Here is a 22,862-nt window from a genome sequence, read left to right as displayed (position 1 = left end):
TTTAAAATCTGTGGATTGACAGTTAATGAATTCACAAAAGTAAAGCTTTCAAATCTCAGTCTCGTCCCAGGATGAGGCCTGGACACATTCGCACCTACCGATTACTTGTATCATTTAAGTGATGTTACCTCCCTCTGATAAGCTCCCAGGGTGCCTTATGACTTATTTCCCCTTGCATCCCTCCTGCAGTGCTGCACACATGCACTCTATAATCATAACTACGCTGCTTCCCTGAGGTACCAAAGTTCACTGTGCAACTAAAAAGGAAAAAGAAATTGATTTTGTACAACTTTAAAATATATATATATATTTTTTTTAACTCTTTGACTTTCCATTTTTCTTTTATGAGTAACCGGCCCTTATGATTAAAAACCTTCCCCGTTTTGGCAATTTTGCAACCTGTCACATACCACCAGAAATTCTGCAAAAAAAAAAAAAGGATGAGATAAGACTATCTAGTAGACTGTTACATGATGATAAATGAGAGATTGAACCAATACACGCTGCACTGCTTCCTTTCTAGCCCATAATACGTCCAGTGTATGCATCATGTTCTTTATCATACCTGAGCTTAAGCCTAGTTCGCATGATCTCATAGTGTATAATTCTAGCATGCATCTTTGCTCCATGTGAGGCAAGTTTGACCAGAGTGTTTTGGACTGACCACGTCCGAAAACATGGCGTTTAAAAAACATACGGCTTTGCAAGAACGGGCATCTCATTACTTTTCTAAGATTTCCAGTTGCGACCTTATCATGTTTACTCCTATGTATGCAAAATCACTTGACTGATAACATGAATTTTTGCTGTGCAGAGGAAATGCATTCACCATCTCTAAAGTGTCTGATGGAGAGGCTCAGGGTTTCTTCCACTTGCAAAAGAAACCCAAAGAGTGAGCTAAAGGGAGTGTGATTGATATCAGCGTTTCAAACACCGAAAGCCTCGACTGTTACAGGTGGGCATTCATTCCACAGGTGAGGAATGTTTACTCCCTACCAAGTGACTGTGTGTGTGTGTGTGTGTGTGTGTGTGTGTGTGTGTGTGTGTGTACACCAGAGAGATTGATGTGCAGGGCAGATATAGGTGGTACCAGGTGATCACAGGTACAGAGAGAGGGAGTTGAACTTTCCCATGCGTTCTTGTTGTCAGTCCTGGCTTGTTAGAAGGCCCTTTTGTGAAGAGGTACTGCAGTGTGGAACAAAAAATAAACAACAACAACTCACAGATTAACCGATGATAAAGTATTCCTTAGTTACAGCACTAGTCTGGGTATTTCAAACATGTGCAGTACTGTGCAAAAATCTTGAGCCACCCCTCATTTCTTACATTTTGCATCCAAGGAGCCACACAGAGCCACACACTGGGCTTTCTGAGGGTCTATCAGTGTTGTTTTACTCAGTTTCACTCAAGTCCTTGCACCTGACCATTTTCAGAGGAATGCTTTTTTAGGCCGCTAATGAATCATTCAAGCAAAACAAAGGTCACTAACTGAAGTGTTATGTTTACACATAACAGACAACTTAGCAAAGAGACAATTACAAATTGTATTTTTAGACACTTTGTTTTTAGTAACAAAAGCACGTAATTTGTTCTGATTTATTTAGCTGAATTGGCAAAAGAGGGCCAAAAGTAACACATTCTGAAAGAATAATATTTTTTCCACTAATGAGGTGATTCCCAGAGAGCCATTAGCTGAAAACTTTGCATATCTTGGCGTGGTGTGCAGTGTGTCCTAAAACACATTTTTCAGAAACTGGACAAGAAGAAAAGAAGAAGTGACAGTCCGGAAAAGAACAAAACAAGCAAAAAAAACCAAAACGTATGCATTAACTGTTCACTGAAGCCTCGTCAGAAGTGGACTAAGAGCATTCTTAAGAAAGGGAAACAGGGAGACAAGGCTGAGGTAGGCAAGAACTGGACTGATAGTCTGTGACAATAGGACAGAAGTACAACAGCGATTGTCTACGGTGGAGGCTCTGTCATGGTTCAGGTCTGGATTTCAGTCAGTGGTCAGAATCAGAATCAGAATACTTTATTAATCCCGAAGGAAATTAGGGTTACAGCAGGCAGCACGCTAATGGCGCATGCACACTTACAAAGGAACCTTCTGACCAACTTTACACAAACATCACATTGGGGAGACATGTCAGAAAGGTAGGCTGATAGGAAAAAAACAACGAAAATACATAACATGAGGTAAGAGGAGGAGAAAAAAACTCCACTCAGACTGAGCTCCTAGTGGGAGAACAGTTTGATAACAGAAAAAACACCTCAGCACAAAAAGCACATGACTATCAATACATGGTGTAGGGGATAGAGGTTATATTATAAATGATAAATGCAGAAATATTTAGTCAGATTTTGCTCCACCGTGCAATACCATGTGGAAAGCACTTGGCTGGCAAAAACATTTTTCAGCATTACAACAAACCCAAACACACTGACAATGCAGTAAAAGCATACCTGGATCGAAAACACACAATGCAACACTATCAGTTATGGACTGGCCTCCTCTGAGCCCGGAAACAGTTTGGTCCTGACAGAGATCAGAACAAAAAGGAAGAAACCTCCAAAGAAGAGCTTTGCATGTACTCCAAGATGCCCGGAGACCTTTTCCTGAAGACTACTTAAGCTTGTTAGGATTTTACAAACTATATATATATATATATATATATATATATATATATATATATATATATATATATATATATATATAGAAGTGTAGTCGGATGGTAACAAAGAGAGGGAAGGTAGTCAGAACTGAGGGGATTGAACTACCAGAAGGCAACATTGCAGACATAGAGGACAGTTACAAGTACCTGGGGATCCCGCAGGCAAATGGGAACCATGAAGAGGCCGCTAGAAAGGCTGCAACCACCAAGTACCTGCAGAGGGTCAGGCAAGTCCTGAGGAGTCAGCTGAATGGTAAGAACAAGATCCGGGCCATCAACACATACGCCCTGCCCGTGATCAGGTACCCTGCTGGGGTAATAGGCTGGCCAAAGGAGGAGATAGAAGCCACTGACATAAAGACAAGAAAGCTCCTTACCATGCATGGAGGGTTTCACCCCAAGTCCAGCACCCTGAGGCTGTACGCTAAGCGGAAGGAAGGGGGCCGGGGACTGGTGAGTGTCAGCACCACAGTCCAGGATGAGACAAGGAACATCCAAGAATACATTGGGAAGATGGCCCCAACTGACCGAGTGCTCAGTGAATACCTCAGGCAGCAGAAACCCAAGAAAGAGGAGGGAGACGAGGAACCATCATGGAAGGACAGGCCCCTGCACGGTATGTACCACCGGCAGATAGAGGAGGTGGCTGATATCCAGAAATCCTACCAGTGGCTGGACAAAGCTGGACTGAAAGACAGCACAGAGGCACTAATCATGGCAGCACAAGAACAAGCTCTGAGTACAAGATCCATAGAGGCTGGGGTCTATCACACCAGGCAAGACCCCAGGTGCAGGCTGTGTAAAGATGCCCCAGAGACAATCCAGCACATAACAGCAGGGTGCAAGATGCTAGCAGGCAAGGCATACATGGAACGCCATAACCAAGTGGCCGGCATAGTGTACAGGAACATCTGTGCCGAGTATAACCTGGAAGTCCCGAGGTCAAAATGGGAGATGCCCCCAAGGGTGGTGGAGAATGACCGAGCTAAGATCCTGTGGGACTTCCAGATACAGACGGACAAAATGGTGGTGGCTAACCAACCGGACATAGTGGTGGTAGACAAACAGAAGAAGACGGCCGTAGTGATCGATGTAGCGGTTCCGAATGACAGCAATATCAGGAAGAAGGAACACGAGAAGCTGGAGAAATACCAAGGGCTCAGAGAAGAGCTCGAGAGGATGTGGAGGGTGAAGGTAACGGTGGTCCCCGTGGTAATCGGAGCACTAGGTGCGGTGACTCCCAAGCTAGGCGAGTGGCTCCAGCAGATCCCGGGAATAACATCGGAGATCTCTGTCCAGAAGAGCGCAGTCCTGGGAACAGCTAAGATACTGCGCAGGACCCTCAAGCTCCCAGGCCTCTGGTAGAGGACCCGAGCTTGAAGGATAAACCGCCCGCAGGGGCGTGCTGGGTGTTTTTATATATATATATATATATATATATATATATATATATGCAGCTGCAGTAATGCGGACGTTGCACCGGTCCGTCGTGGTGAAGAGGGAGCTGAGTGTAAAAGCGAAGCTCTCAATTTACCGGTCGATCTACGTCCCTACCCTCACCTATGGCCACGAGCTGTGGGTAGTGACCGAAAGAACGAGATCGCGGATACAAGCGGCAGAAATGAGCTTCCTCCGAAGGGTGGCTGGCCTCTCCCTTAGAGATAGGGTGAGAAGTTCGGCCATCCGGGAGGGGCTCAGAGTAGAGCAGCTGCTGCTCCACATCGAAAGGAGCCAGCTGAGGTGGTTTGGGCATCTGACAAGGATGCCCCCTGGGCGCCTCCTGGGTGAGGTGTTCCAGGCATGTCCCACCGGGAGGAGGCCCCGGGGCAGACCCAGGACACGCTGGAGAGATTATATCTCTCGGCTGGCCTGGGAACGCCTTGGTATTCCCCCGGACAAGCTGGAGGAGGTGGCTGGGGAGAGGGAGGTCTGGGCCTCTTTGCTTAGGCTGCTGCCACCGCGACCCGACCCCGGACAAAGCGGATGACGATGGATGGATGGATGGATATATATAGTATTTTGTTTATGTTTGCTTGCTAATGTTTCAATAAATTGCTGCACTTATTTTGCATTTTTCTAGCAAAAGATAAATAAATGTGTGGTGGTGCAAGACTAGTGCACAGTACTGTAGCATTTACACCACATAATAATGCAGCATTTTAAAGCTACATACACAGTTAAAAAAAAATAATTAAGCTGGATTTATGGTTTTTATTCATAGAGAAGAATTTTGGGAATTTAACCAATGCAGAGTTTATACAGATGGAGTAACAACAGATCGATAAAGAAGTGAAATTTTTTTAAAAGGAGAAAATAAAATGCTAAAAAAAAGCTCAGATGAGAGGCAAAGACAAGCTGCAGAGGAAAGTTTTCCTTGTTATTGATTTTGTTGTTTTGCACTTGGTTTTCCGTTGGCAGGAGCCAGGCTAAAAGATCAACAATGGCATGAACAAGCTCATCATATTTTTGACACTGCCCCCAGGTCATGGTAAACACAACTACAAAGTTCTGAGTAACACATAAGGAATACCAAAACAGCACTATGGTAAACCACAGCTCCTTTAATTCCTTTTACCAATCTTTATGTACTTTAGACTCTCTACTTGCAGTTCACATGCATCACGTGTTTAACCCTTGTATGGTGTTCGGGTCTGTGAGACCCGTGTTCAGTTTTTTTCAAAAGAAAAATTAAACAATTAATTATTTTTTCACGTGTAAATGTGTTGTGTCTTTCCACTCACTCCACTTGATTATAACTGATTTATTTATAACATTTTATATAAAAGAAAAACGAGAAGCACATTAATTCATAAATGTGATCTAACAAAGGTAAAGGGAAAAAATTAACCATGTTTGCTGTTCATATGTCTTGTAATTGGGATGAAGTAAACATCTGTTGAGTAATTTAACATAAAATTGTTTGATAGTGTTAATTTGGAAAGCCAAAACTCTAGCGGGTCCACCAGACCCATGAACACTGGCTGAGTAACAAAAATACGAACACCACACAAGGGTTAACCTATCTATTGCAATACTGTGGTAATGAAACAACATTTTTAGTCACCAGAAATGAGTTAAGCACTGACTAATATTCATCTTAAAGACATTAAAAACCTACCCCCCCCCCTCCTCCCCTGCAAAAAAAAGTAAACTCTGTCAAGAGCAGATGAAAAGCGATTAAAAAGAAGAAAAAAGTGTTAAACTGATGAATCCACAGACAGTGTTTTTTGGCAGGTGTTATGTGGCCTCGCCTTAGCGGTGATCAAGGCAGAGCCCACAAATACTGTCCATCTCTCGACCTCATATCAAACTATTCCTCATTCAATCTCCTGCCCTGCTTCCTTTATATACTGGCACGCTCTCAGCCAGCTGAGGGGGCCTTCCTGCCTGCCAGGCTGCTCTCATTTCTCTCCCTGTCTCTTTTTCTGACTCTCTTCTCTCTTTCTCTGCCACCCATCTGGCCCTTGTAATACATGACAGCTGAAGCAGGGTTTCCAAATTTAATTTGAGGTGTGATAAAAACAGCACATATCTATAAAGTGTATGCAGAGAGCCTGCCTATCTGGATAGTTTTAACCTCTTTTTTCTGTCAAACATGTGCAGCATATCAAACACACAAACGCAGGCTGCCTGCAGTAAAAGAAGATCCACAAATAGACTTGATGTTGAGGAGCAGTGCCAAAGCAATGTCAAAGAACATAATAATAAGACTGCAAATGTACTGAAGGTAATCGATTTGCAGCATCAGGGTATACAGTGTGTTAAACTTTCTCGAATCTCCAATGTGAAAATACAGTTGTTGTTAAATATGTGATAAGTACATGCCCAGTCACCTATATATATATACACACACAAACACACACAAACACACACACATGCATACACACCTCATATGCTTTGTGGCCAGCAGTGTTATCTTACAGTTGAAACGTGTGATCCACAGACATACACTCACTTCTCGAGTTTCCGTCTACCGAGGCCTCTTCATAACTACAACGGAGTTGCAATTTTTCTACAAAAGAATCAGAGTGGTGCAGTTTGAATGAAACCCTCATTACTGCAAGCATCTCCCAGCGATTCCAAATTAATTGCATACTTTTTGTTGCCATACCCTGAAAGGGACGCTTTTGTAACAGCTGAAAAAAATTGGAAGAAACCACGGCACTGCATTAATTAATCATTGCAGTGGCAATATTTTCCAAGTAATCGCTGCTGGAGAGGATCCCTGCTATGGCAGTCGTGCGGCATGAACGTACAGTAAGACATGAGACTGTTTTGGCGGCTTGGCTTTGTAGGAAACATCAGAATGAGCAATAATTGAATGAGCATGTTTAAAAATTCCAGAGGGACTCAATCAAGGGATTCCCCATTTCTGCCGTGTAGATCGGGTATCAAACACGCAGAGCAAGGACGGGAGAAATCTGTGACACTTGGAGCTGTGGGAACGTTTGAGAAACAAACAAGGAAACGCTTAGATTGTCCTTGATCCATCGCCCATCGTGACTCCTCTGTTTCTACCCTACACACCCCTCAAACCCTACATCTCATCTTTTATAACCGAAGAGCTGTTTTCACCGTCTCTGTCAACCCCATCATTTCCCCACCTCTGTCATCTTCCTCTCTTCTCGTCTTCTTCTGTCCCTCCCACCCGCTGGTTCTGACGCCTGAGCTGAGCCCCTTGAAGAGTCCTGGTAATAAACTGTGGTGCCTGAGCTCTTCATTGCTGTCTCGCTCTCCCCACCCCTCATCCCAGAGCGCCGATACATCTGCCATTAAAGTAGGCTTGGTCCAAAAGGCCCAGCCCCTCCGCTCTGTACAGTACAAGCACGTCAGCCTTTAACGTTCCAACGCTTCCCCCCACCCCCCCAGTCTCTCCTTTTTCTTTCTTTTTTTTTTTGTTGCTCAAATCCTTTGTGTACAGTGTGCTATGCTCACTGTGGCAGCGGTGTGCCAGAAAAACCCACACAAACACACGTATGCGCACACATACACAGTCAAAGACACACAGCTGGGCCCCAGCTGCATACAAAGACTGGGGTTTGGAAATCAATGAAGGAGAAAGAAGAAAGGGGGGAAAGGAGTTTAAATATATTGGCACTTGAAAAAAAGGAGAAAATGAGAAAGGGAGAGAGAGAGAGAAAGCTTTCTCTTAAACAGGCACATCCACTCAACGACAGAGTGAGGTTTTTAATGAACCAACAAAACATAAAGTGCAAAGCAGCAGAACTAGATATGTTTGTGAGGGTGTGCACGGTCCTGAAAGCAAAGATTCAGTCTGATCACATGTGACAATGTTGTTCTGGCAAGAAATGGCTCAGGGGAAAGCCCAGATACAGTTAGAATAAATTATGCCAAACAAATGCAATAAGAGAAAATAAGATATGAGGAGTTGTTTCATTACGTCTGTTTTACAGAAACTGAAATAACTTCTCACAAATCCCTTTCACTACTCTTCTTCTTCGACAATTTCAGCATCTGTGTCACTGGCTGTGTACAGAGGCCTGATGTTGAGCTGATGGCTGTGTTCTCGGCTAATTAATTCTCACACTCTAACTGGTAGATCAGTAAATACAGGTTTAACTGTATAGGTTTCCAGTCTTGATCGCGGGACTGTTTCCAATCTGCCAGGAATGAAAAGTTGTAATTTCCTCACATTGCTCGATATTGCTGAACATTGACGGTTTTATTGGGGTAGACAGAGACATAATCAATGGGCGCCTTGGAGAGGGAAGAAAAGTTAGTGCTTTTTCTCTTTCTTCTGGTTTGGAAGAGATCCCCAGATCTCTGTCTTATGAGTCGGGTCTGCCAAATTCATTTGGTTTTATCAAGGACCTTTAACTCCCTCCTCGCACAGCCGCCTCCAGCCCAGCACATTCCAAATCCTGCTTTAATACACACATCTGCACTCTAACATGAGGATGCACATGCAGCAAGCATGTTGCACGCAAAAAACCCCTCTTTGCATGCACTGATGTGTTTGTGGCTTATACTTTGTGTAAGTACTCTGGTTGGTGCACTAAGCACTGATAATAATTACAAAAGAGAGCCTAAAAATAGATGTTTCACGGAAAACATCCATCAACATGAGTTAATGTGACTAAGCTTAATATCAATTCATAATCAGTTTCCTTTCAGTTCCTGTTCGTTTTTAACATGCCTTCATTTCTTCAGATCCTATTACTTAATAAATTTTACTGGAAACTGACAGCAGGTGATGCTTATCTCTTCTCTACGATCACTGCAAGAATTTTAAAAAAAAAAGAAAAAAGTGGACAGTTTTTTTCTGGTGGCCTGATAAGTGACAGGTCCTTGTCAGTAAGTGTGCTTTTTAGCTGATAGCTTTCACGGTAGCGTGATGCTGTTGATCTGTGAAACAGAGTGAAGTCGGTCGACAAACTGCATCGTGACAGTCAAAGGTGAGAGTGTGTGTGTGTGTGCACATGCACACACGAGTACCCGTTAAAGCTGAGCGGTCAGAGAGGATCTCACCCTGGTGACGCTTTGCTAGAATTCACACCTTTATGAATAAAATGAGGAAGCACTTAAACCAAACTAATAAACGAGCAAACCAACTCCTTACACCAGCTAGCTTTGTCGCGCTTGCATGCCAGATCTGAGGCAAACAACAGCAGTGTATGGTTTGCGATGGCTCTTAAAAGAAACTCCATCCATGTGTTTGTGTGCGCCCTTGCCCTGGCCACTTTTTAATGACAAAATATGCTCTGAGATGACAAAAAAAGAGCCCAAACTAACCCAACTTAATTCTTTCTGTCCTGGGGATTCATTTACATTTAGAGTAATGGCTTTTTCTGCAGTGAAGTGCCAGCAGCATATACTCCATTATTATTAGCATAATTCAGAGGTTTTAGTCTAAGGTTTCCATTTGATATATTTAGAAAGGGGTTTCAAGTTAAATTTAGGGTTCGAGAAACATTCAGTGTTCAATGTTGTGGATAATTTTAGAGTCCGGGGTTAGGGAAGTAGGATTTGATTCCAACATATATTTTCAGTCCTTATTAGAAGGCTGGAAGAACAACTGTTATTTTAAATGTGTGCCTATCAGAACTCACAAACAGAAGCAAGGATACACACACCTGAAGAGCGACAAACAAACATGTGCTGCTTGCTGCATGCAGAGCAGCGTCTTAACAAACTTTCTAAATACAGCATGCAGTCTTGAAGTTCCTCTTAGAACAGTTTTGGGAAGTGCATGCAGAGAGACTGACAAGATCTGAAGCCTCAAGGTCAACTGACACTTTCAGCTAATTCTTGATAATCAAGATGGATAATCACAAAAGAATTAGAGAAAGATAAAAAATGTTAACTGTGCACCATAGCAGAGCTGAAGAGTTGTGCACAAGGAATTTCTGCTTTGAATCACATTTAGAAATTTTGTTTTTTAATGTACATATTTTTTAATGTGTACTTTTATTTTCTTTTTTTTTTTTTAAATAAAACCCTTTTTAGTTGCAGGACACTAATTCAAAGCTTTTCCTTTTTCTCCAGATGCTGCACAGTCTATTTTTGACAACCAGCAGACAAAAGAATATCGAACTGCATAAAAGTTGCTGCAAACTAAAAAAAAATCCAACAGTAAAAAATAAGGGAACTGAAACCTAGAAAGCTGCAGTGTCAGAGCAGGTTAACTTTCCGCGTGAAAAGCAACTAAACTGCGTGTCAGAGGTTGCGTACGAGCCAAGCGCACTGCACTACATAACAGGGGGACTGTAAGATGTAGTTTGACAACAAGGATTTCCTAGTAAGGAAAATAAATTAAATAGTCTATCCGACTTCATTACAGTTTATTGGGCTGTATATAGTTCTTTGTGCTTTTTCTTTTTATTTAGAAATGATTTTTTCTTTTTAAATCAGTAAAGAAAAGTCCAAAAGTTTTCCTTAAAAGCGAGCAGCCACAAGTTTTGAATTCCCAGGTAGAATAATCCCTGTGGTCCAGACCGAAACTGACGGTTCATCCCTGTGTATTAATCTGCAAGGCTTTCACAAGACATGTAAGGGAAAAAAAGCGTATGAAGCATGAAATTATAGTATACAGAACAGCACTAAACGGGGGCTAAAAGAAAGTGTAGTTTTCATCTGGAAATCACACAAGAAACGAGCGCAGTTCTCAGTGAGGGCTCCTGCCCGCTGCAGCAACACGCCAACATCATTACCAACTTTTTCAAAAAGTTTTCGTCTTCACGCCTCTTACCTCGGTTTCTCCTGGGGTTGGCTTGTTTCCTACGCTTTCCCCGACTTTCTTCTGTCATCTTTGGGCTTTGTTTATTTTCAGGAAAAAATAAAAAGTTGTCTGGGGAGCGGTGCGACTGCGTGTCCTGAGTGGCTGCCTTGAGAATGAATGGTGTAGAAGCATCGCCTTCGGTCACAGCGGGAGCCTCAGACCTTGATGGGACTCCCACGCGAGCGAAGGCGACGAGCCTTAAGGAGTGATGTCAGCGGCAGAGGCTGGCCCTGAGGTCAGTCTTGGCATCGTAAACATACACCTTCCCCAGTCCGAGTGCTCATACAGCCTGACAGTTACAAAAAACAAAAGACCCGACTCTGTTACACTTTGACAGCATATCTCGAATTTGCTCCCTTGCACCTCCTCTCTACCCCGAAAGCGACAAGGTCCTCGTTGCCTCCATCTATTGGGGAAAAATTAAAGCCATACTGGCCATACTGAAAATGTTCCTCCATGCATTATCTAAAGACAGCTGCTGAGATGAATGAAAATGTTATAAATTATTAATGCAGTTAAAGGTGAATTAGGCTGGGTTGTTTATGGGGCCAGTTATTATTAAGATTTTTTTTAAAACAATGGTGAGATTTGGTGATGGGATTAAGAGTGTTCTCTTCGTTGCAGGTGTAATTTTTTATAATTTAGCTGATCAGGAAAGGCTCTCCCTGTCTCTGCAGCGTGAGCTCCTTTCTCATGGAGCCACCACAGTAGGCGCAACGTCTCTACTTGAATCTGTAGGCTCTCTGCCTGGGACTAAATTATAGGCTCAGTCTGCAACATTTTTACACTAAATGCAGGTTAATGACAACAGGTATATATAACCCCTCTCCACCGCCCATCCCCCCTCCCCTTCCCCCTCCCCTCCGTGTTTTACGGCTTGGCTATTATTCAAGCCGCAGTCGCACCTGCGCCCGAGTATCCCGGAGTGGACCCCGTCCTGCGCCCTATTCAGCTTGGGATGGCTGTAGGAAGTGATGCATTGACAGTCTTTTGTGTTGCAACCTGCACCGTAATCTGTTTTGCAACTGAAAAAACATCCGAAATAAAACTCTAACGTAGCGTTCAGGACCCCTACCTTGGCTCTTTTTTTTTTTTTTTGCCCCCTCCACCTTTGAGTGGCTTTGCCGCATAATAAGAGCGACCAGGTAGCTTTTCACGGCGCATAATGTGTCCCGCTGCAGGGAGTCCACGTGGGGCAAACAAACAGGGACCTGACAGAGTGACCCAGATTAAGTTAGGCTAAAGATGGAGAAGTAAAGGGAGATTATACACACTGACTTTTTTTTAACGAGAAGGCAACCCAACAGCAAACGGAGTAGCCAACCAGAATGAGCAGACTTTAAGAATCAGAATAAGCCTTAAGGGATATATTTGAAATATATAGGCATTTTTATAGTACTCAAATTACTTCCATCTTGTTACTTTTTCCAACACTACATGAGCTCAACTTTACATTTAAAACAAGACCTATACCCCATCCCAAAATACATTCCCCTTTCATTCCTTTGCCATCATGACATGAGGAGGTTTTTTTTTTCTTTAATGGATTCTGGAAGAGAAGGCATCCTGAAGGTGGGGAGGGAGCACAGGGCAGAAGAAAGAGAAGGACACAAGGGTCATCATGGCTCTTTGTGGTAGGATGGATGGAGGAGAGGGTGGAGAGGAGGTGGATGAGGAGGGGCAATAAACTTTGGCACAGATGAGGGTCACAGGGGTGCAGAGGTGCCTCAGAGGTCCTGGGAGCTGCTTTCTTTCTTTTTTTGTAAATTTTAAATACCTCCACATCCACGTCGATGCGATGGATAGGTGGATTTTTCCAAGCAAAACGTGAAGTGATTTCACTCAGGTTATAAATTTTGGTTGAAGGTCACGTGCTGCCTGAGCTAAAGCATCTATTCAACAAACAAAAAAAGATGCGCTATATTACACTTATTTTCATAAACTGACTACACCCAGGCGGAGCAACACTGTGGTGGTATAGTTTGAGTTTTGTCCTGTCATGCTTAAACAACACCGCTCTCTCTCTCTCTCTCTCTCTCTCTCTCTCTCTCTCTCTCTCTCTCTCTCTCACACACACACACACACACACACACACACACACACACACACACACACACATGAAGGAAGCAGTCCTACTGGGGTTTTGTCCCAATCTGTGGTCTGTGGGTTCAAAGCTTCTTGCATGGGGAGGAGAGCCCTTACACAGCATATTAAGCAGGAGTTAATTATATGCCAGTCTAAGTGACAAAGGGAAAGAAAAGCCTTCTTCTGAATGGCAAGACAAGAAAAGAGAAAAGTCATTATGCTGCCCACTTCTTTGCATTTGAAAAACTCTGTTCTTATTTTGGTATTTCCATTCGCCACAGAAAAATGGTGACCACATTACAGACGAGCAACAACACTATCTTGATATTACTGCCATCTGACTTATTACATTAGATTTTTTTCTTTTTTGACACGCACTTGCTCTGGTTTGGTGAAAGGAGACGTGTTTTGCCTCGCAAAGCCTTTGGTCTGAAAGAAGAAAGAGGATAATGCCCATTTTGAGCATATCAGAGCAGGTCAGTGTGCTTTAGATTTGGTCATTTTGTCAAGCAAGATTACAGTGTAACCACTAAAGCTTTGCAGTAAATCCTTTAAAATGAGCACCATTCAAGTCTTTTAGAAGGCATTATCTTTAAAAGGGTGAAATTTTACTACTTTTTATAGAGCCCATCTCTGTCAGTTGCATCTATAGGTGGCCTCTTAAGTGTACATGGGCGAGGTAAAATAAGTTTGTTTTGCACTAACATGTGCATGTGTATGTGCATTTATTTATAAGTGTAATTCTTCTTTTTGTCCTCTCTCAGCATAGATGCTTCTGCAAACACCTTATGTGACCCCTCTGTGGAAACAGAGCTATTGTTTCAAATCACAAATCTGGATATGCCAGAGTGCAAATCAGTAGTCCCTCAGTAAAACTTCCCCTTGCCTTGGAGCAAATGAGTCAGCTTCAGTATCACTGCCAGGCTGTAGTGGCTGCCCGTGAGTCTGCTGTGCCATGCCACAACACCGCAACGCCAATATAGTCTAAGCACACTGGGGCCCCGGATCAAAATTAGCCACTGGAGAAAGTAAAGGTAGTGACAACATCTTAGAAAGCCAGCTCTGTAATGTAAATCAGCTTTTCGGGCTTATCAAGAAAAAGAAGAAGAATCGATTAAATGACAAATTATTTTGGTCAAAGGAGGAGAAATCTGTGTAACCAGTAGTTATTAGGAGGTGACACTGGTATTCTAATATTTCAGTTTTAAAAGTTTGCCTGTAGTGACTTTATTACAAGTTGCAGTCAGTTATAAATCAGTTAGCTGGTTTGGCTCGTTCGCGCGGTGCTTTTATTTAATGACGTTATGGTTACTACAGCTCACGCGCCTGTAAGGAAAACCGAATGCCTTCGTTTTGACCTTTTGACTGGGACTATGGTTGGGCGCATTTTCACGATTTCACGACAAAACATGAACAATAACGTAAACTGCGACTTATGGTCAACTTACCAAAATTCATAATGTTTCTTTTAATCAGTCGCTCAGTGTTTAGAGGTGAAGTTTGAACAGGTGTACATGGTTCTCCTCGTCCCGGCGGAAGGATACCTCGTGGAGTCCCAGGATACAGCAATAATCGCAAGTTTATTACAGGGAGGAAATATACTTTTCTTTTCCGTTTTCTCTAATTTTACTCCAGTCTGAGGGGAAAAAGACTTTCTGCTTAAACTATTCTTGACTCATGTTCACACCACCATCTACCACTGCGTTTCCACAGTGCCCACTGACCACAGAGCCAGTCCAGCCAGTTTCGCTGCTCATCGACTTAGCAGACCGCTCAAACCCATAACACATAACTGCTATGAGGTTTTAATAATAATAAAAACAATTAGATGGAAACAGTCTGTGGGATTAAAAACACTGATGATTTAGGACCAGAGCCTTCAGCTTGGTCGTTTGGACAGACCAAATTTGAATAATTTGGAAGAGTAATTCCATTTAAGCCCTCGCGGGAGTGACAGATTAAGTACAGCAAGCAACGCTATCAGGTCTTCGTTTGCAGAGAATTAAATTTAAAGAGCCTACAGTGTCTGCCCACGCTCCTCATGTTCTACTGCACTCTACTGGAGAAACGGAGTCACTGCATTAACTCACCAGACAAAAAGACTGCTTGTAGCAAGGACAAATATTAAATCCTCTTTATATACAATTTTGTTTGTTAACCTAGATCCATGTTTAACGCATAATTCACTCTTCAACACATGAGCACTACAAAAAACAACAACTCCATATTGCTCATTTGAGCATATGTGGAACAAAACTGCATCACACAACAAGAAACATGCAACAGAAAAGTTGGACCACAAACATTCTGCATCCATCCCAAACTCAACATGTTTATTCATAAAATGGTAAAATATAGCACATATGTATAAAAATGTAGAAAATTGTACACAAAATATAACACTTGGGCTTTTGTCTAATATAGTTATTGCTGCTATTTTAATTTTCGGTAGCTACAGGTGATATTCTTTTGCCAGCAAAAAAGTCAGAATGAAAGGTGACAGTTACATAAAAAAATACACACATAGAAGGCGACATCCATGAAGTTCATTAATATAAAAAGACAATTTTTTTTTTTTACAAAACATTTCATACATTCTAAAGCATAGCACTATCAGTCAATGTTCATGCCCTTATTTCTAGTGTTAGTGTTGTGTTAAAAATAGACTATTTGTGCATGTTTTTCTCATTTGTAGATGTCTTTGGTAGATTGTACTCTCCCCCCGTTCCTGCTAATGCTTAGTAAACTTTACAGTGGCATCATTATTATTATGAGCTGAAAAGTCATGTGAAATGCTTCATCAATACTTTAATGTGGCTTTGCTGAGTGTAGGCACGGTCAGGTGTGTTCTTGAATGACTATTTTAAAAAAATACTGCAAATATTCTTTATTGTCAAAAAAAACCAAGAGGTTCATGTTATTAGTAATAAGAGACGGAGACACACAGTGCTGCAGTCAGTGCAAAGCCACAGTATAAAATTAGTTCTCGTATAAAGCGCTGCAGCCTACTTCTGCATCATACAGCTCAAAAGTTGCACAAAAGTACCTCAGTGTGCCAAGAAAATGACGATTTTACAACAGTGGTAGCAATTATTTATTTAAAAAAAACCCACTCATGCCGATGCCCTGTTGTGGACTATTAACGCAGCATTTTTCATGCAACTCCTCTTTGGGATTAGAGCCAAAGTGCAGCAGCACCATACTCTGAATGTACCTCAGATTCTCAACAGTTAGGCAACTATTAATAATCTGTACAGACCAGCTGAGTCAATTTGTATCCAGTAGCTTGAATACCCACCATACTCAGCTGAGTCACATATGAGCTGTAGTTGAGGTTAACTTTGAGTAAAGGGATGTTTGAGTATATTACACATGTTGACATGTAGTGGGGATTGTGGATACGTGTTATGTTCGAGCTTTGCTCACTGTATGAACACAAATGGAAAAAAATACATACACAGCTGCTTTAAGAATAATTACAGTAAACATGTGGAGTGCAAACTCTCTGTCTGGAAAGGCAATTACAACATACATGTAATATGAACACCAAAGATTCAAACACATCCTGAGTGTCTCTGTGCGGTCACGTGCAGGGGAAAGTGTGTTTGTGTGGGAATACTGACATTGCTCTGGTAGCATACTGTGTTGCTCCTGATAAGGAAGAAATCCTCAGCGATAAGGAAAAATGATTTCACGATCACTAAAAGCATTTTTTCTCTTAACTTGTCAAACATTTTACTATGACATCCCTCAGCATTAGCCTTCAGAAACCAAGCAGTCCATTAAGACAGGGGTATTACCTAATGTCACATACATGACACGCTGTATAAACTTATTTACATGTTTCCTTCTGTGCTCCATACGTGACTGGAATGCCCGTTCAGAAAGAAGTTCAGCGTCATTCAGGCAAACAGCTCCGTGTGCAGGCACAGAAAAACACCGAGTACCGAGGCAGCAGGAGATAACTGCGAGACGCTGATCAGGCACCTTTGGTTTTAAGGTTTTTGGGTGAGGATTTGTAAAATTTCGACCTGTGTGGAGGGATCACAATAGTAGCTTGGTCTCAACTAAAATTTTCCAGAGAAGTATTAAAAGATGCTCGCCAGCTCGGGATCCTGGTTTTAAAAATACGAAAGATGTTCAGTTTACATATAAAAGCATACAGGTATAAAACAGCACAGATTTTTATTCTGTTTTAAAACTTTTTCTGTTTTTACACAACTCAGTTTTCTTATAATGTACGAGAGAAAAATCATGTTAAGGGACAGAATTTGTTTTCTTTTCTGAAACCTCAGGCTGGTTGCATTTAACCTGGTAAAGGCCAGAGTGTGATTGTTAGCCTTAATTTCTGTATAGCTGCCAAGGAGTTGTCTTCTAAGACAGTGTATTCAGGTACTTATTCTCCCCAGCTAGTGAGGTTAGCATGGATGTCATGTCGCCCACAGCCATGTTAGACAGGCCAGACCCTGCAGCCAAGCTGACAGAAGTCTGGGGTGTGGTGAGGCGGGATGAGGCCTGGGACGAAGATCCCGGTTGATCTTGGATGGGATTGTTGACATCGCTGAACGACGAAGAGTCGGCATCGTCGATGATGGAAGTGAAGTCTATGCGAGCATTGTCCAAGTCCAAGTTTTCTAGGGCGTTTGAAATGGGGCCAGACTCAGGATAGTTAGCCAAAGGGGTGGACTTTGTGCCACCTACTGGGTCCAGACTGGACCCCATACTGTGCTGCTGGTTAAGACAAGGCCCGTTTTGAGCGTCCATGTTTTTCTCCATACCGATGTTTATCTGACCCGAGTAGTATACGTTGTTGTTGTTGGAAGGAGAGAACATTTCACTCTGGGGATGCTGTGGATGCTGGACAGGAGGAAGTCGAACGCCTCGCCTGGGACTGGAAGTGGAATGGACAGGGCTCAGGTGTGGTGGGCTGCCAAGGTAGCCTCCTCCCACCTGTGACAGACTACTCTGGCGGCTGAGAGGTTTTCGGCCCTGAGGAGGTCTGGGGACCACCATTTCCTGGTTATAACATGAACCTTGGAGACCTGCCATCTGCTGGTCTTTAGGTGTTACTGAGCTTGGCACACGGCTGTGGGCCTGAGGACTCATGACCAGGTTCTGGTTGGGGTAAGGATAGGTCTGGCTGGAATAAAGATTTTGGTTTTGGTGCTGTGGACTGTGTTGGATCATCGCTGCCTGACCACTCAGATCCATATTGTCAGAGAGAGGAGAAGGTTTTAATCCACTCTGCTGCTGCTCTTGCTGCTGCTCCCACATGAGTGCTTGCTGGGACTGCACATAACTCCTCACCATCATCTCCTTTACCTGCATCATTGGGGTTTCTGACCTCTGACCATCAGCCAGTGCAGAGCCAGCGCAGCCCAGACTTAATCCCTCTCCACTGGGAAAAGGGTTTTGGTTTGGCCCTTGAAAGTCACACCTGGGGTTGTTAGAGTTCCTCATCATTACCTGCCCTGTTTGTTGTGGGTAACCCTGCGTTTGCTGCAGAAGCATGCGTTGATGATGGAGCTTAGCGCTCTGACAGGCATCTCCAGCTCCCATCCCAGGGTGGAACTGCTGCTCAGGCTTGATTATGAGTTTGTGGGTTCCATCTGAACTGCTGTAGAGGCCTGTTTGATTGTTGAAGTGAGCCTGCGTTTGTTGTGGGTGCAAGCTAGTTTCTGAATACTGCATAGCTTGCTGGTTCTGAAGAGTATGGCTGGATGTTTGGACCTGGCTATGGGTGTCATTCCAGGGACCTCCAGCGTCACCACCTTGGCCTACACTAGGGTAATGGGGACCAGAGGGACTGAGCTGGCAATTGCTCATACTGTACTCAGCTTGTTGCAGAAGTGCATTCGACATGCCTTCTGAATGAACAGGTCTTGCCTGTGCCATTGGATTTACACCAGCGCTGGCAGTCACGTCCCCTCCCTGGCTCGGGTACTGCCGCTGCATGTAACCCCTCTCGGGGCAGCTCAGGGCATCATGGCTCGGGGACAGCTGAGTTGAAATGGGACCTCCATCTACTCCTCCAAGGGTGTGATTGTGTTGCTGATATCCCATGAAGTTTCTCTCTGCAGGTGGCAACATCATGGAGCGATCCCTGTTGTCAGCGTGGTGGGGCTCCATACCTATAGCTTCCATCATTACGTTCTCCGTAATGCTCGGAGGCCGGGGGGAATACATATGGCGGGCAAGGCTGGTGTCAGAGCCACGGTGTTGCAGTGCATTCCTTCGGCCCATCATGGCTACATTATTAAGGCTATTGAAGCGCTTGGGAAGAGCTTGAGGGTCAGCAGCGGCACGAACTGGGTCACTGGCTCGCCTGTTGTTATTACCTGGAGCTTGGTGAGGGTAGATAACACCGGTGCCATACTCTGTGTTGGCGCTATGCCTACGAGGACCAGCTTGCTGAAGGAAAGGAGGCAAAGGCTGACCATGGTACTCACTCAAAACACCTCCTCTTCTGCCAGGAGTACCTGGCTGCTCCATATTAGGTAAAGGAGTAGGTGGTGGTCCACCAGTGGCTGCAGCGTATTTGGCTTTTAGGCTGTACTGCTGAGCTGGGGTTAAATTAGGAAGGCCGGGCAACCCGCCTCCAGGACATGGAGCTCCTCTGCGATTGGTCTCAGGAGAGAGAGGGTCTCCCCCAGCCTGTTCTGCGCCCAGAAGGTGACATCCTCCCCCAACCGTTGCTCCCATTTGCGAGCCATCACTGGAGCGTCGGCTGGACAGGTAAGGAGAAGCCATGGAGGAACGACGGCTCACGGTGTAGGCTGAGCTTAGACTGCTGGTGCCACTTCCTCTCCTGTCATTAGTAGAGCAGGCAACTGTTCCCCCTCCAAGCTCATGATTGGACAGCTCCATAACACGTCGATTTGAGAGAAGTGGAGAAGGTGCACACATTCCCATACTCTCCCCTGGACCTGAAAACAAACATCCAGGAGGAAACAGCTTAGAAGTGTTAAATCGTTACAAATTAACAATATTTTATTTAGTTTTTTAAAAATTCAGTGTGTTCCAGTGAAAACATTACTGAACAGCTAATGTAACAATCTAAGGTATATTTAGGCTCAGCAGTTGTAGTTCTATGTTTATGCATTGATTTTAACTTGTTTTATGACACCATGTACCAGGTATTGCAGGAAGCTTGTTGCTGCCACCGCGTCCAGGAGGGGTTGGCCTGCGGATTTGCTTCAGCTTGTCAATCTTTAGATTCTCCAGCCTCTTCAGAGCCTGTGCTGACATTCCCATTGTTCCCGGCTCCCCTCCACCTCCCCCTCCACCTGCAACACCATCTTCCAATGCTGTGAGGTCCTCCAGACTACCGGCTGCATTAGGGTTCATTTCTACACCGCTGTCGTTGTTGTTGGTGCTCCCCAGTGGAGAACGTTCGCTACTGCAGGAAGACTGACCACCAGGGCTTGGTTGGGATTTCTGGAAGATGTGAGAGACAAAGTTAACTTTAAAAATGGGATAAAGTTTAATAAGAAAATATGGAAGGGGTCCCTATTTTTTCCACTACATTGGAGTTTTGTTATGTTATTCATTTGAATGATATAGAACAAATTGTAACCCTCACCAGAGAAGTCTCAGGAGCCAATAGTTTGCAGTCTTCTCTGCGTGCCTCTTCTTTCTCCAGCAGCAGTTCAGAGTTGGGACCTCCAGGGTTCATAACTGAACCGGGGGGACGAGGGCCAGTGTCTCCACGATGTTTCTTGGTGATGTGGGCCTCAGGGCCGTGCACGGTCTTTACATGTTTACGCAGAGAGCTTGGATCTGTGTATCGCTTGGTACAACCAGGGATTTTACACACATAAGGTTTCTGTAAAAGACAAAAGCACCTTATGTGAACTCCTTGCATTCCACAGTTTACTTTACTGCTGCTTCCCTGCTATGTAAAATCTTATGATTCAAATAGAAATTATTTCCAATTTATGTTGTGTATCTTGGCATGTGAATCTCTACAATACATTTATATTAATTTATACAATTATTTTACATGAAAGCGTGTAATGAAACAGCACAAAACAGTTACATGTTACCCTTTAGGAAGAAAACACATGGTTTAATCAAATAACACTGTTAATAATACAGAGCTTACACAGCAACATGCACGTGACATTCAATAGCTAAGCACTTTTCGGAGGTGAATCTTACCTCATTGGAATGAGTTCGGTTCTGGTGTTTAGCTCGGTCTGAAGCATTGGAGAAGGCTTTGTTGCAGCCTTCATGTTCGCACACATATGGTTTCTCCCCAGTGTGAGAGCGCAAGTGGGTCTTCAAATTCTCCAGGCGAGAGTAGGCCTTATTACAGCCTTCAAACTAGAACAGCAAATATACATAATTGTTTAATTAACACTGTTACAACAGCTACGCTGCAAGAGAGGGGATGATTAGAGTCTGTAAAAGCTTTGACAACAAGCCTGCGGTCCTATAACAATATTAGATTTGAGCTTCAAAACAGTAAAGCGAGTTTTAAAATATAAAAAAAGGTTGTTAATCCACACTGAAAATAATATATGGTATGCATGTCAAGGTACACAGGAACACAGAAGCATGTTGGAATTGAAGATATCTGGACAAGGAAAGAGAAACAAGAACTAAGAGGCAAAGCAAAGACTTAACACATGTGCTCACAGTGCACTTGTGTGGCTTCTCTCCTGTGTGTCTGCGCATGTGAACCACCAGCATGTACTGGGCTTTGAAAGGCCTCTGTTCTCGAGAGCACTCCTGCCAGTGACACACAAACTCCTTCTTCTCCCCGTGGATGTGCTCGTTGTTGATGTGCTGCAAACACAAAAAGATTCATTGTTAGTGACAGATAGTGGATACTCCAATGACATGTTTTGGGATGGAAGCATTCTATAGTTCTATGCTACACATGAACACAAACTAAAGTCCTTCTACACAACACACGGTAAATAAAAACGCAGAAAATGCAAAAGACATTCAGTGTGCCTATTTAACTTCATATATGTTGATGTTTGCCTTATTTTAACATCTATTACTGATCTGTAAATACTTAAATACTACCTTTTGACATAACTTTCACAGGACGTGAAGGTTTGTGTATCCTTAACGGAGGTGGGAGAGTTGAAGAGACTTTCATTGGGAGTGACAAGAGACTAAGATGGTTTGCACATGTGCAGAGGAGAGATAGTGGATACAATGAACAAAGGATGCTGACGATGGAGCTGACAGGCAGGAGGAAAAGAAGAAGATCACAGAGAAGGTTCATGGATGTGTGATGCAGGACATGCAGAGGGTTGGTGTGACAGGCGAGGATGCTAGGCTGAGATGGAGCCATATGAGCTGCTTCCTCTGAATTTAGTAAACATCTGCAACAGCTGGGTATCTCTGTGTAAGGCATGATAAGTGAGGATCCTACAGGTCAGTTAAACTTTGTACTTTTCTCCTTCTCAGACAGCTTAGCGGTCACATACAGAAACTGTATCTAATCCATTATCCACGGCATCTCTTCAGTTTAGCTAGTTAAAGGGTTAGTTCACCTATTTTACTGTTAACTGTTACAATATATAATATAAAGCTATGAAAATGCAATTTGTTTTGTATTGTATTATATAACCTCCTTTCTGTTCCTCTCTCTACTTTGTATCTGAAGGCTGGCAGCCCTGTTCTTAGTCTTACATGAACTAGCTGGTCTTGTGTGTCAAATTCCTTGTTGCAGCTCTCCCAGCGACAGTTGGTCTCATAGACGGCTTCTGGTTCAGGCTTCCCGTCCTCTTTGTCCAAATCATCTCGCCCATCCAGAAGGCCCAGAAGAGGGTCCTGCAGACACATGTGTAGAAATGAAGAATAGCTCCAGTTTATTTTGTGCAATTATCTAAACAACATATTTTCAG

At 43.4% G+C, this 22,862-nt stretch overlaps 2 protein-coding genes across 6 annotated transcripts in view; both read right to left on the bottom strand.

Annotated features, from left to right (window-relative positions):
• Positions 1-11,167, bottom strand: part of LOC308401945 (zinc finger E-box-binding homeobox 2) — a 29,879-nt gene extending 18,712 nt beyond the window's left edge. For both annotated transcript variants that reach the window (XM_080890417.1, XM_080890418.1), the window contains exon 1: positions 10,882-11,167. In XM_080890417.1, the coding sequence (XP_080746543.1) occupies positions 10,882-10,939 (58 nt within the window). In that variant the 5' untranslated portion in view covers positions 10,940-11,167. The remainder of the gene's footprint in view (positions 1-10,881) is intronic.
• Positions 11,168-15,301: 4,134 nt separating this feature from the next.
• The window catches only part of gli1 (GLI family zinc finger 1), a 54,323-nt gene continuing 46,762 nt past the window's right edge, over positions 15,302-22,862 (bottom strand). For all 4 annotated transcript variants that reach the window (XM_080891107.1, XM_080891106.1, XM_080891109.1 and 1 more), the window contains 6 exons: positions 22,648-22,788; positions 21,637-21,786; positions 21,157-21,321; positions 20,579-20,821; positions 20,130-20,433; positions 15,302-19,922 (listed from right to left, as the gene is read on the bottom strand). In XM_080891107.1, coding sequence (XP_080747233.1) covers positions 17,371-19,922; positions 20,130-20,433; positions 20,579-20,821; positions 21,157-21,321; positions 21,637-21,786; positions 22,648-22,788 — 3,555 coding nt within the window. In that variant the 3' untranslated portion in view covers positions 15,302-17,370. The remainder of the gene's footprint in view (positions 19,923-20,129; positions 20,434-20,578; positions 20,822-21,156; positions 21,322-21,636; positions 21,787-22,647; positions 22,789-22,862) is intronic.

Source organism: Rhamphochromis sp. 'chilingali', assembly GCF_963969265.1.
Source record: "Rhamphochromis sp. 'chilingali' genome assembly, chromosome: 9".
In the NCBI taxonomy this organism is placed as follows: Eukaryota; Metazoa; Chordata; class Actinopteri; order Cichliformes; family Cichlidae; genus Rhamphochromis; species Rhamphochromis sp. 'chilingali'.
The sequence above is the reverse complement of the archived record's forward strand: the minus strand, read 5'-3'. Positions and strand labels throughout refer to the sequence as shown.